The 17,208-nt window shown below is 32.2% G+C and overlaps 1 protein-coding gene across 1 annotated transcript; it reads right to left on the bottom strand.

Moving 5' to 3' along the window:
* Positions 1–1,035: 1,035 nt before the first annotated feature.
* Positions 1,036–15,177, bottom strand: LOC143230105 (splicing factor 3B subunit 5-like). Its single transcript, XM_076463157.1, has 2 exons — positions 14,766–15,177; positions 1,036–1,218 (listed from the first exon to the last, which is right to left on the bottom strand). The coding sequence occupies exon 1, from the start codon at positions 15,064–15,066 to the stop codon at positions 14,809–14,811; it is 258 nt and encodes an 85-aa protein (XP_076319272.1). The 5' UTR covers positions 15,067–15,177; the 3' UTR covers positions 1,036–1,218; positions 14,766–14,808.
* Positions 15,178–17,208: the final 2,031 nt, after the last annotated feature.

Raw genomic sequence — 17,208 nt, forward strand, 5'->3', positions numbered from 1 at the left:
GTTTTGACAGTATTTTTTGTTCGGTAAAAGCAAAACAATATTATTTCTAAACTTTCTATATTCCTGTTTATCAATACTACAAAATAATTTTAAAAGTTATCACTGAAATCAAAACTAAATCAATGTTCTCATACGATTAATAAGTATTATCTTATTCAACAACTAAGTTTAAGGTGTCCATTTATTCCAATAAAAACATTCACTATTGTTTGGTTGAAATATAATTGATCGTTACAATATAGGCTGCACATGTATCCTCTGTATACCAGAGTTTCCTGACAAAGCAAATATTTTAAAATTACTTTCATTTTTGCTCACGTTAACACATATTTAAAAGTAATGATGGACAATGTTAAATATTTCTATTAAAATCTACATATACATTACAAATTAGGTTGCTCTGTTAAATATAAATGTTCTTTTACACAAATGTTTTATAGTAATTGAAATAAATGTTACACAATAGTGGAATATTACTCTCACCTACTATCAGGATACAAAAGCAGTTTTATGCAAATATACCTGATGATCTAATGTGTTTCATGAAAACGTATACTTAATTTTGTGAAAGTATCTTACGGTTCATTCAGAATATCAGATCTCTGAAAATTGACTGGCCAATTCTTACAGTGCTTTGAAAAAATCAGACATGTTTCCACTTATAATTAGCCATATAAGGTTAACTGTGTCTTAAATTAGTTTTGTTTGAAGCAGAAAGTCACACAATAGGCTGTTTATCAAACCCATTTTATTAGCACTGTAACTGCCCAGCCACCAGGTTGTAGTTCAAAGAATCTTTCTCCATATTGTAGCTTTAGTTACGGACCACATTTTTATTAAGAGAATTATGTTGTTTTTTTAACTTCAACAGGTTTTAAAAGTTCCCTTTTATATGACTGTTCTTAAAATTAATTTTAAGCTTTCATTAATACCAGAACTTAGAAATATTATATTAAAAAATCCAAATTGGTATTTATGAGCTTTTCTTATATTTTACCTTAATGAGATTTCATATATCAATCCATTAGTCACACATGTTACACGTACTTTTATTACAGTTATGAAAAAAGTTAAAAATAAGAAATACAGACACTTCATAAGAAAACAATTAGGAAGAAACCTAGTCTATAAATAGAGAGTCTATTTTAGACTATATATTGAATTGACTGTCTGCTCTTGTATGAAGTACATTAACACATCGCCAGTGTCTTCAATAATCTATAAGGAAAGAAAAGTACCAACATAAGACTTAAACAAAAATGTAACATGTGCAAAAAATAAAAATTGAGAAAGGACCCACTCTTGAGATAGGTTTAAAATATATACAAAAGAAGTTCAAAATTAGTAATATTTACCTTCTATTTTAATATAACATGTGTTATTTGTTAAAATATCTTTAATTATGATCAACTACAACAAAATATTAATATTTAAAATCTCAGGAACACATCTCTTATACTCACTGTTTTGGTCTTAAGCCTAAACACAAAGAAAATACACAAATATAGTTGATGACGTATCCACTGTGATTTCTTGTTACATGTTGTAACATGTATAGACAGTCCATGTGGATTAAAAAAAATAATACACACAAGCTAAGTTAGTCACTGACCCTAATGTGCAAAGGATTTCAGTGTAAATTTATAAGCCTAGCCTAGAGAAACTTTATTAATATTTATCTTTAATTTTCTCTCATTAAACTCTTAGCAAGCCAACATGATTTTTTTACTTGCAGCTACCATTTTATTTCTCTAAGGAATATATTTATCTTGAATATTTAAAAATTTAAAAATATGTATTTGGGGATTTTATTGCCCACTCTTTTGGGGGGCTTTAATAAAGTTTAACACTTTAAATTGACTGGTATGACAGGAGATTTAGAAGATATAGAATAAAGTTAGTGAAACAGTAAGTTAGGACATCAAAAATGATGTATGAGGAAAGGTTGACTAGAAATGTACAAATTAACAGTAAGGATTTATTTAAATATATTAATGATAAATAAAATGTTAAATAGGGAGTAGGACCCTTGAGGGATGGTAAAAGTTGACTAGAAATGTACAAATTAACAGTAAGGATTTCTTTAAATATATTAATGATAAATACAATGTTAAATAGGGAGTAGGACCCTTGAGGGATGGTAAAGGTTGACTAGAAATGTACAAATTAACAGTAAGGATTTCTTTAAATATATTAATGATAAATAAAATGTTAAATAGGAAGTAGGACCCTTGAGGGATGGTAAAGGTTGACTAGAAATGTACAAATTAACAGTAAGGATTTCTTTAAATATACTAATGATAAATAAAATGTTAAATAGGAAGTAGGACCCTTGAGGGATGGTAAAGGTTGACTAGAAATGTACAAATTAACAGTAAGGATTTCTTTAAATATATTAATGATAAATAAAATTTTAAATATGGAGTAGGACCCTTGAGGGATGGTAAAGGTTGACTAGAAATGTACAAATTAACAGTAAGGATTTCTTTAAATATACTAATGATAAATAAAATGTTAAATATGGAGTAGGACCCTTGAGGGATGGTAAAGGTTGACTAGAAATGTACAAATTAACAGTAAGGATTTCTTTAATATCCTAATGATAAATAAAATGTTAAATAGGAAGTAGGACCCTTGAGGGATGGTAAAGGTTGGCTTGTATCTGATGATTATGAGATAGCTGTGTTATTAAATTTTATCTATATCTTCAATGTTTACTAACAAAGATTTCAGCATTATTTCACATTTTGAACAGTTGGATAAATGGAAACAAGATGAAACAAGACCACCGCATTAATTCTGAGCTGCACTAGTCTGAGCACAAAGTGATTTTCATGTTATGATTAAAAACTATTCTTCAGCCCAAAAATCTCAAATATTATTTGCATAATGTGTAAAACCCCCAAAATACACTTCAAACATTTGTTTTCAGTAAGACTTTGTTATTTTCTATGTGGGGTCTGTCACTTGATCAACCTCATAGCTATCATTGAAAGAATAGGAAATAAATATGAATATTTTTTCATGTTAGAATGGCTCATAACATGAAAATACAAATGTAGCTTAAGTCTCATTTATTATTTTTATTATACTGATCTTCCAATCATGCCTACCTAACATTATGTAACTTGCATTGATGCAATGAATATACACTCATGTTATGCATCCAGTAATATAAAACTAATGTTTAGTCTTCTTGTCTTGGCTGTGTTTTAGTGAACTAGTATTTTGTAATATACAGTAAAATTTCAATTATTATACATTATTTATATATATTAGAAAAAATTAATACTAATATATTCAAATAAACAAAATCAAAAGGAAGGAATGCATTAAAAACAGCAAATCCAAATCTCTGACTAATTATATTAGTTTGTTATAACATAAAAAACAAGCTAAAACAAAAATGCTGCACCAATTGAAAATATCCCAGGGTACAAACTATAATATGGGATATAAAATGTAACCTAGGTCTTGGAGGTGACTGAAGTAGGACCCACATTTCAGTGGGGACACACCATCTATCAGTCTTAATCTCCATTTGCCAATCTCATATAAGAAATAAAGGAGTAGAAATAGATATAGAAATTAGGAGAGCAAGATGTGGATGCTCAGGCCTACAACGTCCTACATCTGTATCACCCTTTACTGCCTGCAGACAGTTGTCGGAAGGTGACTGCTCTCTAAAGTAAAGAAAAAATAATAATAATAAGGTACTACCATTTGGAGGTAAGTTAGATCAGTCCAAAATAGTGATAACACACTAATTAGTAGACTACTAGACAAATTATACTAGTATAAAGGGACCCAACCAGTTATCAAACAGTTTTTGAATAACCACAATTGCTAATGGGATGTGTGCACTTGTTGGGCATTGCACAGCTTCTCAAACCTTGGAATATGATTGGACACTGCCACCCTCATTACCTGTTTTACATTGATTTTCACACAGTACTTGCTTTTTATCACATCAACCTACAAAAACCCAGCTTCACAGAGATATGATGTCGCAAATGGAATCAGGATTCACTGAGCTTTAGCATATAGCAGTGAATATTCATCTTTTACTGATATCCAAAACTGTAAGTTCCATGCTGCCATATTTTGTTTTTGAAGTTTTGTTACAAGACAGTTAAATAAGATTTTCTTCTTCTGCAGAGTTAAATCCAGATGGGGCCTTAGCATCAAATGGGTCTTGGATCCATGCAAACTTCTCCATATCTTCTGGAAAGTAATTTTCAAACCAGTCACTGAGCTGTGTCAGATGCTCCTCAATAAAAGATTTTAGTTCGTGGGTCAAATCAACTTCACTGGATGTAACAAACTGCTGCAGCAGGAGGAAACAGTCTTTGTCACCATCTTTATTCATTTTTTTTTTCCATAGTAACTTTTTCTGAAGGCTAAATCCTTCTCTGCAAGTTTCAGAACATTCATATGGCTTCCCTGCAGAGAGGTATACACTGCATTCAGGTTTTTGAAAAGATTGCATTGATGTGCTAATTTTGACTCAAAAAATCAGTAACCATGAAGTTTTGAGCATATTTGTGTTCTTTTACTTCAAGATAAGAGAAGAATTCCTGTCATAATTTGAAAACACAGGAGAGCCATTGCAAGCTGCAATAGTACAACAAAGATGTGTGCTCAGATCCCATATCCTCAGACAGTTTAAAAAAAAAAAGATCACTTCTGTGGCCAAGTTTTTATATAGTTCACCACTTTCAACACACTTTCCAGGATTAGGTTCAGTGCAGGACTCAGGTGCTTTCATGCAAGGGCTTTCCTGTGGAACATACAGAGGGGCACAGTACATCAAAAGCTTTGCTCCCAATGAGTGCGTGTAATCCTCCGTAACAACCAGACACAGAGCAACCACCATAGGTACAGATGCCAGTGCACTTAGTCCAGTCTAAGTTATTTTCATACATAAAAGTATCAAGGATCTCAAACAAGTCTTAAGCCTTTGTACCTGTAGCGATACTTTTACAAAAGAGAAGGTCTTCCAGTCTTCCACAATTTTGTCACCATCCATGAACCATGTAGAACAAATCAAATGAACATCCTTGTTACTATCCATCACCTTATCTAGCTGGTGTAACAAATCAAATGAACATCCTTGTTACTATCCATCACCTTGTCTAGCTCGTGTAACAAATCAAATGAACATTCTTGTTACTATCCATCACCTTGTCTAGCTGGTGTAACAAATCAAATAAACATTCTTGTTACTATCCGTCACCTTGTCTAGCTGGTGTAACAAATCAAATGAACATCCTTGTTACTATCTGTCACCTTGTCTAGCTGGTGTAACAAATCAAATAAACATTCTTGTTACTATCTGTCACCTTGTCTAGCTGGTGTAACAAATCAAATGAACATCCTTGTTACTATCTGTCACCTTGTCTAGCTGGTGTAGCAAATCAAATGAACATCCTTGTTAATATCCGTCATCTTGTCTAGCTGGTGTAACAAATCAAATGAACATCCTTGTTACTATCCGTCATCTTGTCTAGCTGGTGTAACAAATCAAATGAACATCCTTGTTACTATCCGTCACCTGGTCTAGCTGGTGTAACAAACCAAATGAACATCCTTGTTACTATCCATCACCTCGTCTAGGTGGTGTAACAAATCAAATAAACATCCTTGTTACTATCTGTCACCTTGTCTAGGTGGTGTAACAAATCAAATAAACATCCTTGTTACTATCTGTCACCTTGTCTAGCTGGTGTAGCAAATCAAATGAACATCCTTTTTACTATCTGTCACCTTGTCTAGCTGGTGTAACAAATCAAATGAACATCCTTGTTACTGTCCGTCATCTTGTCTAGCTGGTGTAACAAATCAAATGAACATCCTTGTTACTATCCGTCACCTTGTCTAGCTGGTGTAACAAATCAATGAACATCTTTGTTACTATCCGTCACCTTGTCTAGCTGGTGTAACAAATCAAATGAACCTCCTTGTTACTATCCATCACCTTGTCTAGCTGGTGTAACAAATCAAATGAACCTCCTTGTTACTATCCATCACCTTGTCTAGCTGGTGTAACAAATCAAATAAACATCCTTGTTACTATCCATCACCTTGTCTAGCTGGTGTAACAAATCAAATAAACATCCTTGTTACTATCCGTCGTCTCATCTAGCTGGTGTAGCAAATCAAATGAACATCCTTGTTACTCTCCGTCACCTGGTCTAGCTGGTGTAACAAACCAAATGAACATCCTTGTTACTATCCATCACCTCGTCTAGGTGGTGTAACAAATCAAATAAACATCCTTGTTACTATCTGTCACCTTGTCTAGGTGGTGTAACAAATCAAATAAACATCCTTGTTACTATCTGTCACCTTGTCTAGCTGGTGTAGCAAATCAAATGAACATCCTTTTTACTATCTGTCACCTTGTCTAGCTGGTGTAACAAATCAAATGAACATCCTTGTTACTGTCCGTCATCTTGTCTAGCTGGTGTAACAAATCAAATAAACATCCTTGTTACTATCCGTCGTCTCATCTAGCTGGTGTAGCAAATCAAATGAACATCCTTGTTACTCTCCGTCACCTTGTCTAGCTGGTGTAACAAATCAAATGAACATCCTTGTTACTATCCGTCGTCTCATCTAGCTGGTGTAGCAAATCAAATGAACATCCTTGTTACTATTCGTCACCTTGTCTAGCTGGTGTAACAAATCAAATGTACATCCTTGTTACTATCCGTCACCTTGTCTAGCTGGTGTAACAAATCAAATGAACATCCTTGTTACTATCTGTCACCTTGTCTAGCTGGTATAACAAATCAAATGAACATCCTTGTTACTATCTGTCACCTTGTCTAGCTGGTATAACAAATCAAATGAACATCCTTGTTACTATCTGTCACCTTGTCTAGCTGGTATAACAAATCAAATGAACATCCTTGTTACTATCCGTCACCTTGTCTAGCTGGTATAACAAATCAAATGAACATCCTTGTTACTATCTGTCACCTTGTCTAGCTGGTATAACAAATCAAATGAACATCCTTGTTACTATCTGTCACCTTGTTTAGCTGGTGTAACAAATCAAATGAACAACCTTGTTACTATCTGTCACCTTGTCTAGCTGGTGTAACAAATCAAATAAACATCCTTGTTACTATCTGTCACCTTGTTTAGCTGGTATAACAAATCAAATGAACATCCTTGTTACTCTATGTCACCTTGTCTAGCTGGTGTAACAAATCAAATAAACATCCTTGTTACTATCTGTCACCTTGTCTAGCTGGTATAAAAAATCAAATGAACATCCTTGATACTATCCGTTGTCTCATCTAGCTGGTGTATCAAATCAAATGAACATCCTTGTTACTATCCGTCACCTTGTCCAGCTGATGTAACAAATCAAATGAACATCCTTGTTACTCTCTGTCACCTTGTCTAGCTAGTATAACAAATCAAATGAACATCCTTGTTACTATCTGTCACCTTGTCCAGCTGATGTAACAAATCAAGTGAACATCCTTGTTACTATCTGTCATCTTGTCCAGCTGGTGTAACAAATCAAGTGAACATCCTTGTTACTATCCGTCACCTTGTCCAGCTGGTGTAACAAATCAAGTGAACATCCTTGTTACTATCTGTCATCTTGTCCAGCTGGTGTAACAAATCAAATGAACATCCTTGTTACTATCCGTCACCTTGTCCAGCTGGTGTAACAAATCAAATGAACATCCTTGTTACTATCCGTCACCTTGTCCAGCTGGTGTAACAAATCAAATGAACATCCTTGTTACTCTCTGTCACCTTGTCTAGCTGATATAACAAATCAAATGAACATCCTTGTTACTCTCTGTCACCTTGTCTAGCTAGTATAACAAATCAAATGAACATCCTTGTTACTATCTGTCACCTTGTCCAGCTGATGTAACAAATCAAGTGAACATCCTTGTTACTATCTGTCACCTTGTCCAGCTGATGTAACAAATCAAATGAACATCCTTGTTACTATCCGTCACCTTGACTAGCTGATGTAACAAATCAAATGAACATCCTTGTTACTCTGTCATCTTGTCCAGCTGGTGTAACAAATCAAGTGAACATCCTTGTTACTATCCGTCACCTTGTCCAGCTGGTGTAACAAATCAAGTGAACATCCTTGTTACTATCTGTCATCTGGTCCAGCTGGTGTAACAAATCAAATGAACATCCTTGTTACTATCCGTCACCTTGTCCAGCTGATGTAACAAATCAAGTGAACATCCTTGTTACTCTCTGTCACCTTGTCCAGCTGTAACCTAAATCCCTTTCCTTTCATTTTCTCAATAGTTAATCTTTGAGATCTTTGACCATGTTTTGGATTCTACAACTGATAATACTGTTGGTTAAATACACCTTTGGAAGCAGTCTTCTGCAGATTCACCAACCCATAATGTTCACCATATCCACTGCAGCCGGTAAAATTAGTTCTTCGGCACGGGTGCGAGGCTTTTTACATTTCCCGACTCTATACGCCACCTTGCAGGATACTAGTAAAGTATTGCTTGGTATCGATGTTCGTTTCAAAATGTACCTTTTTGTTCTTTCAATTCTTTTAGCTTTGTGATAGAATAATCACGGGATTTGTTAGCCATGTTAGGAATGATTGGTCTCTAAATCACATTTTAGTTTACTTGAAAGCAGGCACCCTGGAGCCAAAACTGTTAGACATAATAGACACTGTGGACATTCTTCATGACTGACATCTACTGAAGTAAAACTGAAATCTAGATAACTATCCTCATATTACCAATATTTCTGTTTCTTCACAACTTTGCTACTGGTCTGTGGTTCACCATCCCTTTCTTCACTCCCACACTTCTTATTAATGTTCAAAAATCTTTATGCACGTGGACTAAAAATCAACAAAATAATTCACTGAACTTTGCTTGACCTCGAGGACACTTGATCACAACACTCTCCAGTTATTTCAGTTATTGACCGACCTGGAGAGTCAACAGGTATTTATATACAGAATCTAAGAAACAAGAAAGTTCAAGAAGTTACAGGCATAGCCAAAAGTACAAGTAAACAAAACACATCTCAAACATTTGAGAATGTCATCAAAAGGAATGTAGCGCAATCTGATGTTAAAACTGTGAACAACCTACTGTGTCCGAAAGATGTTGATATTGCACACAGCATGGGAACCACTGTCATAAAATATTCATACTGATACAATTTAATGGATTTAATAAAGAAACTTTAAATAAAATTATTAAACTATTCTGCAAGAAATATAATAATGTATTAAACATATATAACAAAATAAAACTTAGAGAAATTTTGATTCATATTTCTAATTACTATTTTCAAATATGGATAAGGTAATTGAACAACCTGGCACTACTTTAAACAGATATACACCTTGCTGCACATAAAGGCTTGTTTAAAGCACAATAGTCATGGTAGACTTAAAAATTGGTGGTGGTTGGGAGCTATACTAGTTTATTTAGATAATTGGAAGGGGCTCTTTATACTAGCATAATTTATTTACTGGACTACCAATTAGTGCCTTTCTATCATAATGAGGGCTGGAATGCTAAATTCAAGAGGTACATTTTTAACTTACCCTTAAATGGTAGTATCTTATTTTTCTTATTTTTATTTCAATTAATTTTTTCTTCTTCTTTACTTTAGAGAGCAATTACCTTCCTACAACTGAAGGCAGACAGTGAAGGGTGATACAGATGTGGGATGTTGTGGGCTTGAGCATCCACATTTTGCTCTCCTAATTTCTACATCTATTGCTACTTCTTTATTTCTTATATGAGATTGGCAAATGGAGGTTAAGACTGATGGATGGTGTATCCCCACTGCAATGTGGGTCCTACTTCTTCAGTCACCTCCAAAACCTATGTTACATTTTATATCCAACATTATAGCTTGTACCCTAGGATCTTTTTAATTAATGCAATTTTTTGTTTATTTTGTTTTAGCTTGTTTTTTAAGTTATAGCAAATGAATATATGTATATATATCATTACTATTTAAAATCAATTATTAAACTTTTTTTCTTAAAACATAGAACAGTAAATCAAGAAGTAAGGCAAACAATTATCTTTTCTTACTACAAATTTTGTATTTGATTGTTGCTGGACATAGGTTGCTAAGTCTTAAAATTTCACACATGGAGGATATCAAACAAAATTTTTAAGGGTTTTATACAAAGAGTTGAATAAATAGAAAATCATAAATAACTACAATAATACCACATAATTCCACTATAATCTATTAAGCTTAGTAACTATGAGCCTTAGAGCAGACTAAAGACACAATCCACCTCCTTGAAATCTTGGATAGAAAGAATGTGGCAGCCTTTTCACAGATTAAAATGGCTGAGAAAACCACACTAGAGACATTGTAAGATGTTGATTGGTTATTCACATGTCATATACTGAGGTAAGTGTTTGTAAAGGACTGTTTTCAAAAATGGAAAGAGATGAACAGAGCAACTATGTTTGATTCAGTACGTAATCCATATCTCAACAAAATAAAAATGGTACGAGGTTTTCATTTTATATTCTGGCTTCACAACACTAATAAATTCAGTTCCTAATTTGTATGAAACTATACACTCAATATTTTGACATCACAAACATCTAATTTTAAACAATGCTGCATTCAACATATCATGACTTACTAAAATCTGTATTCAAATGTGTTATTTTAATATTTACCTTTAAGAAATTAACTTATATATAATATCAAAGTTTATTATAATCTGCTTTAATAAAATTTAAATTCAAATCAACAAATGAGATGACATGGCCTTTGACCAGCAACCAGTAGCAACAGGGTTAAAACATGTTGTATGTACCCTCCAAAAATAAATTACTTCACTATGCTTATAAACCACTGTTTTTCTAATTTATATTATAGCTCAATACACTTCCTTACTCAAGAAATCATTTATTATCAGTGATGTTTTTCTCAACATTTAAGTGACCTGTTCATTTATCAAGTCCATCCCATCTGCTTAAAAAGAAAATAATGTAGACCATTCCTGATCATATAAGTATTTCTTGTATCTTACTTTCAAGTTATTTCTTCCACCCAAAACAAGCCACCTATAAGAAAAATAAAACTCCAAACTTCCCAAGTCAATATTCCCTCTTTTTACCATTATCAATACTACATTAGAACAATGCCACAATAAGCTATTTGTCATGTCTACAGACTTATCACTGGGGAACAAAAAGAAGATGATACATCCACACTATCAATTCCCTTTAGAATATTTAACATCCCAATCACATCCACTCTACTAAAATAAAACAATTTCAGAGATGTTAGCCTCTACTCACATGATAACCCATCCATCTCAGGTACCACACTCTAGACCTCCTTTAAACCTTTTAACTATTCAATATCCTTCTTAAGGTAAGCAGTCTACCCTAAAATCAGTACTCTGAATTAGGTCTAACATGTCTGGTAATCAGTAGCTTTTGTTATTTAATCTGATAAAGGTTTCATTCTTCAATACCATTACAATACTACAAGTATCTTTACTATTGTAAATATGATCGGTGCAAGAGATTCTGACATGTTTGATGAGTGATGTTCTTGGTACCAAACAGTCTCCGGTACTATGAGCTGATTGAAGAACTCAATATAATACTCTGTTATAAAAGACATTGGAGAATAATTTTGTGTATAATGGAATGGACAAAGTAACATGACAAAAATATATTTCTGGTACAAAATTAATATTTCAATGCATTATAATAAATATTTGATAATTATTTTGGTACTTGTTTAGTTATATACCACACTATAAACAGATGAAAACAGGCCTATAAAGGTAATACCATCAGCCAAATAGTGGTGTTAGATAGTCGTATACATGTTAAAACTCTAGAATATTTACATCAAAATCATACTTGTACCTTAAATTATGATAATCCAACTTTTTATGGTTTATTTCTTATTTGTTTAATGTCAATTTAAGGTTCATATTTTCATTTCTTGTTTGCTTAATGTCAATTTAAGGTTCATATTTTCATTTCTTGTTTGCTTAATGTCAATTTAAGGTTCATATTTTCATTTCTTGTTTGCTTAATGTCAATTTAAGGTTCATATTTTCATTTCTTGTTTGCTTAATGTCAATTTAAGGTTCATATTTTCATTTCTTGTTTGCTTAATGTCAATTTAAGGTTCATATTTTCATTTCTTGTTTGCTTAATGTCAATTTAAGGTTCATATTTTCATTTCTTGTTTGCTTAATGTCAATTTAAGGTTCATATTTTCATTTCTTGTTTGCTTAATGTCAATTTAAGTTTCATATTTTCATTTCTTGTTTGCTTAATGTCAATTTAAGTTTCATATTTTCATTTCTTGTTTGCTTAATGTCAATTTAAGTTTCATATTTTCATTTCTTGTTTGCTTAATGTCAATTTAAGTTTCATATTTTCATTTCTTGTTTGCTTAATGTCAATTTAAGGTTCATATTTTCATTTCTTGTTTGCTTAATGTCAATTTAAGTTTCATATTTTCATTTCTTGTTTGCTTAATGTCAATTTAAGTTTCATATTTTCATTTCTAGTTTGCTTAATGTCAATTTAAGTTTCATATTTTCATTTCTTGTTTGCTTAATGTCAATTTAAGGTTCATATTTTCATTTCTTGTTTGCTTAATGTCAATTTAAGTTTCATATTTTCATTTCTTGTTTGCTTAATGTCAATTTAAGTTTCATATTTTCATTTCTTGTTTGCTTAATGTCAATTTAAGTTTCATATTTTCATTTTTTGTTTGCTTAATGTCAATTTAAGTTTGATATTTTCATTTCTTGTTTGTTTAATGTCAATTTAAGGTTCATATTTTCATTTCTTGTTTGCTTAATGTCAATTTAAGGTTCATATTTTCATTTCTTCTTTGCTTAATGTCAATTTAAGGTTCATATTTTCATTTCTTCTTTGCTTAATGTCAATTTAAGTTTCATATTTTCATTTCTTGTTTGTTTAATATCAATTTAAGTTTGATATTTTCATTTCTTGTTTGCTTAATGTCAATTTAAGTTTGATATTTTCATTTCTTGTTTGTTTAATGTCAATTTAAGTTTGATATTTTCATTTCTTGTTTGCTTAATGTCAATTTAAGTTTGATATTTTCATTTCTTGTTTGTTTAATGTCAATTTAAGGTTCATATTTTCATTTCTTGTTTGCTTAATGTCAATTTAAGTTTGATATTTTCATTTCTTGTTTGCTTAATGTCAATTTAAGTTTCATATTTACATTTCTTGTTTGCTTAATGTCAATTTAAGTTTCATATTTTCATTTCTTGTTTGCTTAATGTCAATTTAAGTTTCATATTTTCATTTCTTGTTTGCTTAATGTCAATTTAAGTTTCATATTTACATTTCTTGTTTGCTTAATGTCAATTTAAGTTTCATATTTTCATTTCTTGTTTGCTTAATGTCAATTTAAGTTTGATATTTTTAAGTCTACCATGACTATCGTGCTTTAAACAAGCCTTTATGTGCAGCAAGGTGTATGTCTGTTTAAAGTAGTGCCAGGTTGTTCAATTACCTTATCCATATTTGAAAATAGTAATTAGAAATATGAATCAAAATTTCTCTAAGTTTTATTTTGTTATATATGTTTAATACATTACAATTCTTTTATTTACAGCTACCCTTTTTTTTCCCTTTATAAGAAATTTAAGTTTGTTATTTAAAAATGTACAAAATTTGATCACTATCTCCAATAAATTATTGACAGAAAATAATGTTTTTGGACATCTCTTCAAAATATACTTTCTAGGAATTTGTGAACAAAACTTTGGTGTTCCTGACCTCAAATTTCTGAAAACTTGTTACCCTAATGTTGACTCTTAAAATCTCTCAATCTATATGCCTCAAATGAAAATTCCCTTTATTATAACTTCATTAAAAGCTGTAATCTTAACTGCAGTATCAAGTTCATGTTTATTTCATCAGTCTTACCTGGTGGTGTCTGTAAAGAATTCCAGCAAAGAGCCTTCTACCCTACATTCACTAACAAACACTCAAACAGATTCAACATCCTAAGTCTACTCAACTTCAACAGTATCTAACTCACTCTTTATCTAAAGTCAATTTTCATCTCCTGTTAGCATTCTTAGCCTATTGAACAACCTATAATCCTCAGTTTAAAAAATCAGACATTTCTGTCATCAAAATTGTCACCATCTAAGTCAGTTATTCTCACAGTGCTGACATCAACTGTTCCAAAAGTGTTTTAAATAGTTTAAGGTTATTTCTAAAATTTCTAGCATTACAATGATAACAATTTAACATACCCTTAAAAGGACTGATATACTTAATATAAATGTCAGACTTTCAAATCAGGTCGCACTTGTTTACAAATGTCCAACTCCAATACTTCTGTTCAACCTAGGCCAGTGGGAGTAACTTTTGTACTAAAGTAATTACTGATAAATTATTTGTTTTGTTTAGATATTAAGATGTTATTAACATAAAATTAATTCAAAACATTAATAGTGACTTTGTCATTAGAGAAGTTTATATTTTAACAATTACAACTTTTTGAATCATAGTATTGAGTCATCATGTAATAGTTACTTTTTTTAACATAACTGTGCAACTCTTTCCTGGTGATGACTCGATACTAATTCCTGTAAGTCGAAACGTTGTAATTATCAAAATCAGAACTTGCCTAGTGTAAAAAGTTGCTATTATTGTATTTTGAATGATTCAGTTCAGTGGATTCCTCACTAGATAAATATAATTATCACAACTATCTGCTATACATACACGTTAAAGGTTGATGTTTCATAATTATAGATTATCAGTCAAATCAATCTTCAGGCTTCTCAGGTGGAGGACCGCATGGCTGAAGTGTTTTTTCCATAAGGTTAAATCTCACTCGAGCCTTCGCCTCATTTTCAGCAATAGAGAAGAAATTTAACATATCAAAATGTCCCATGTAGGAGGCACAACTGTCCCGGTGTTGGTTTACCATCCATTCATACCTAGCTGAGTCGGCATGACCCGTTCCGATATACTTCGACTGCAAGTGTTCTAGTTGACTGTGAATATTATACCTGTCTCCCATACTTGTTTTACAAAACGCAGAACAAAAGTTATAGCTAATACTGGTTCAACAACCGAAACGTTAAGCCTAATATTACCTACAAATGTTAATCTTTAGAAATCCCCACCAGAGGGCAAGAGTGTATCTGTAATTGACATATGCCTTGTAAATTAATAAAATGAAAGAAAATAGCGACCATGCATATTACCCATTTAATAACACCTTTAAAATGTCTGAATATTAACGATGACTATTTCACGGCACTGACTGAGTGAAACTAAAACTTATTGTATTTATAAAGCCTCCTTAATTGCTACAGATGCATTTACGAAATGAAAAAATTCCCCAATTGTAATGTAAATGACTTCCAGACAAAATAACGAACCTAGTCACTTTCATTGTTTCACAAAACTCTTTTATCTGAGGTCCGAAAAATTCCTTTCTTGCACTGAAAAAGTTAGTGACATATATCTTACTATAAAGACATAGTGTGTATGTTAATACGCACGTAACTAAAACACCTGCGCTATCTATTGAATGGCACTACAAAAAAAAGAATCAATAAATATTTCATAGTTTTGAAATTCAAGATACAGACAATTAGAAAAAAATAACTGTATTATGTACAACAGCCATTTATTTATCACAGAATACAATTTTAAATAAAAGTACTCTTCTCACAAGATGGAAATAAGTTTCACTAAGACTGTTCGAGAGGGTTTGATTATATCATTATTGATATGATTTTAGATGCCGTACTGAGAAACTGGATTTCATAGAAAAACTTAATTTTTCGATAAATATTACTATTTTTCACACCTAAAAGGCCCGGCATGGATAGGAGATTAGGGCACTCGACTTGCAATCTTAGGGCTGCGGATTAGAATCTCTTTCCCACCAAACATGCTCGACCTTTCAGCCGTGGAGGCGTTACAATGGTACGATCAATCCCACAATTCTTTAGTAAAAGAGTAGCCCAAGAGTTGATAGTGGCTGGTAAGGGCCTTCTCTTTAGTCTTCCACTGCGATATTAGGGACAACTGACGAGACAACCCTCGTGTAGCTATGCATGAAACTCAAAACAAACAGAGATATAAAAATATTATATTTTTAACAATAAAATTCATGAAAATTTCGAGCTCTTTACATTTAATAATTTGAATGTCACATCTCTTTCACCTGGCTATGGACTAATGTACAGACGGATTATCAACAGACGCTTTTAATGACTGGCAATGGTTAGAAGAGCGCTGTTTGAGAAATTAAATAATTATTATTACATTATGGTAATGTGATAACACCATGCCACACATCATATACAGATCTATTTTTATATTTTATTATTTGTTTTTGTAGGATCTTATCTTCTGAACCTATAATTAGTGATGCAGATGATTTCAAATCATATCAAGTCAAATGATGAAGGATAATATAATGACATAAAGTTCCACAACATTTCCAGCGAGCCAGAGTCCAGTGAGGTTTGCTTTCTAACAAAGCATCTTCGATGTTCAGCAAATACACTCAGTTTCGCAATTCAAGATAGTGTCCCGATTGAAATCTACAAAGGTCCAGACGCTTCGGAAAAAACAGAACTGCATCATTGTATCAGTTGACTTTGTTCAACAATAAGAGGGCGAATATTTTGTTGTTCCATACATTACGTGGTGAAATATATGTGCAATGTGTTCATTAGTATGAAGAGCATTGAAATGAAGAGAGAGAGAGAGAACAGTCAATAAAAGTGTTTGATGAGATAGGCATTCAACCGTTTGAATATGTAATTACTGTAGCACGCGCGCTAGATTTACAACTAAGATTTGTATGCTAATACTTATTACACGTATTAGAAAACAGAAAGATTTTTCTTGAAAACCACTCAAAACTTGCAAGGAACTTGTTGATGCTTTAGTTTCAGGAATTAAGAAGCACTTTAAAACTGTATTTCAGAACAGCTGGTATAGGTATTGACACTTTTATTGATAAGCAGAGAAGAACAACTCTCTTTGTTAACCTGAATATGACCTAGAAAAGTCGAAACGTTATTCCCTGTTATCAATAAAAGTAAGTTAATACCCATACCAGATGTTCTGAGATGCATATTTATTTCAACTGGTTTTCGTCATCAAGAACTCTGAAGCTGTTTTATCAATGAGGATTACG

This window comes from Tachypleus tridentatus, chromosome 10 (genome assembly GCF_004210375.1).
Source record: "Tachypleus tridentatus isolate NWPU-2018 chromosome 10, ASM421037v1, whole genome shotgun sequence".
Lineage (NCBI taxonomy): Eukaryota > Metazoa > Arthropoda > Merostomata > Xiphosura > Limulidae > Tachypleus > Tachypleus tridentatus.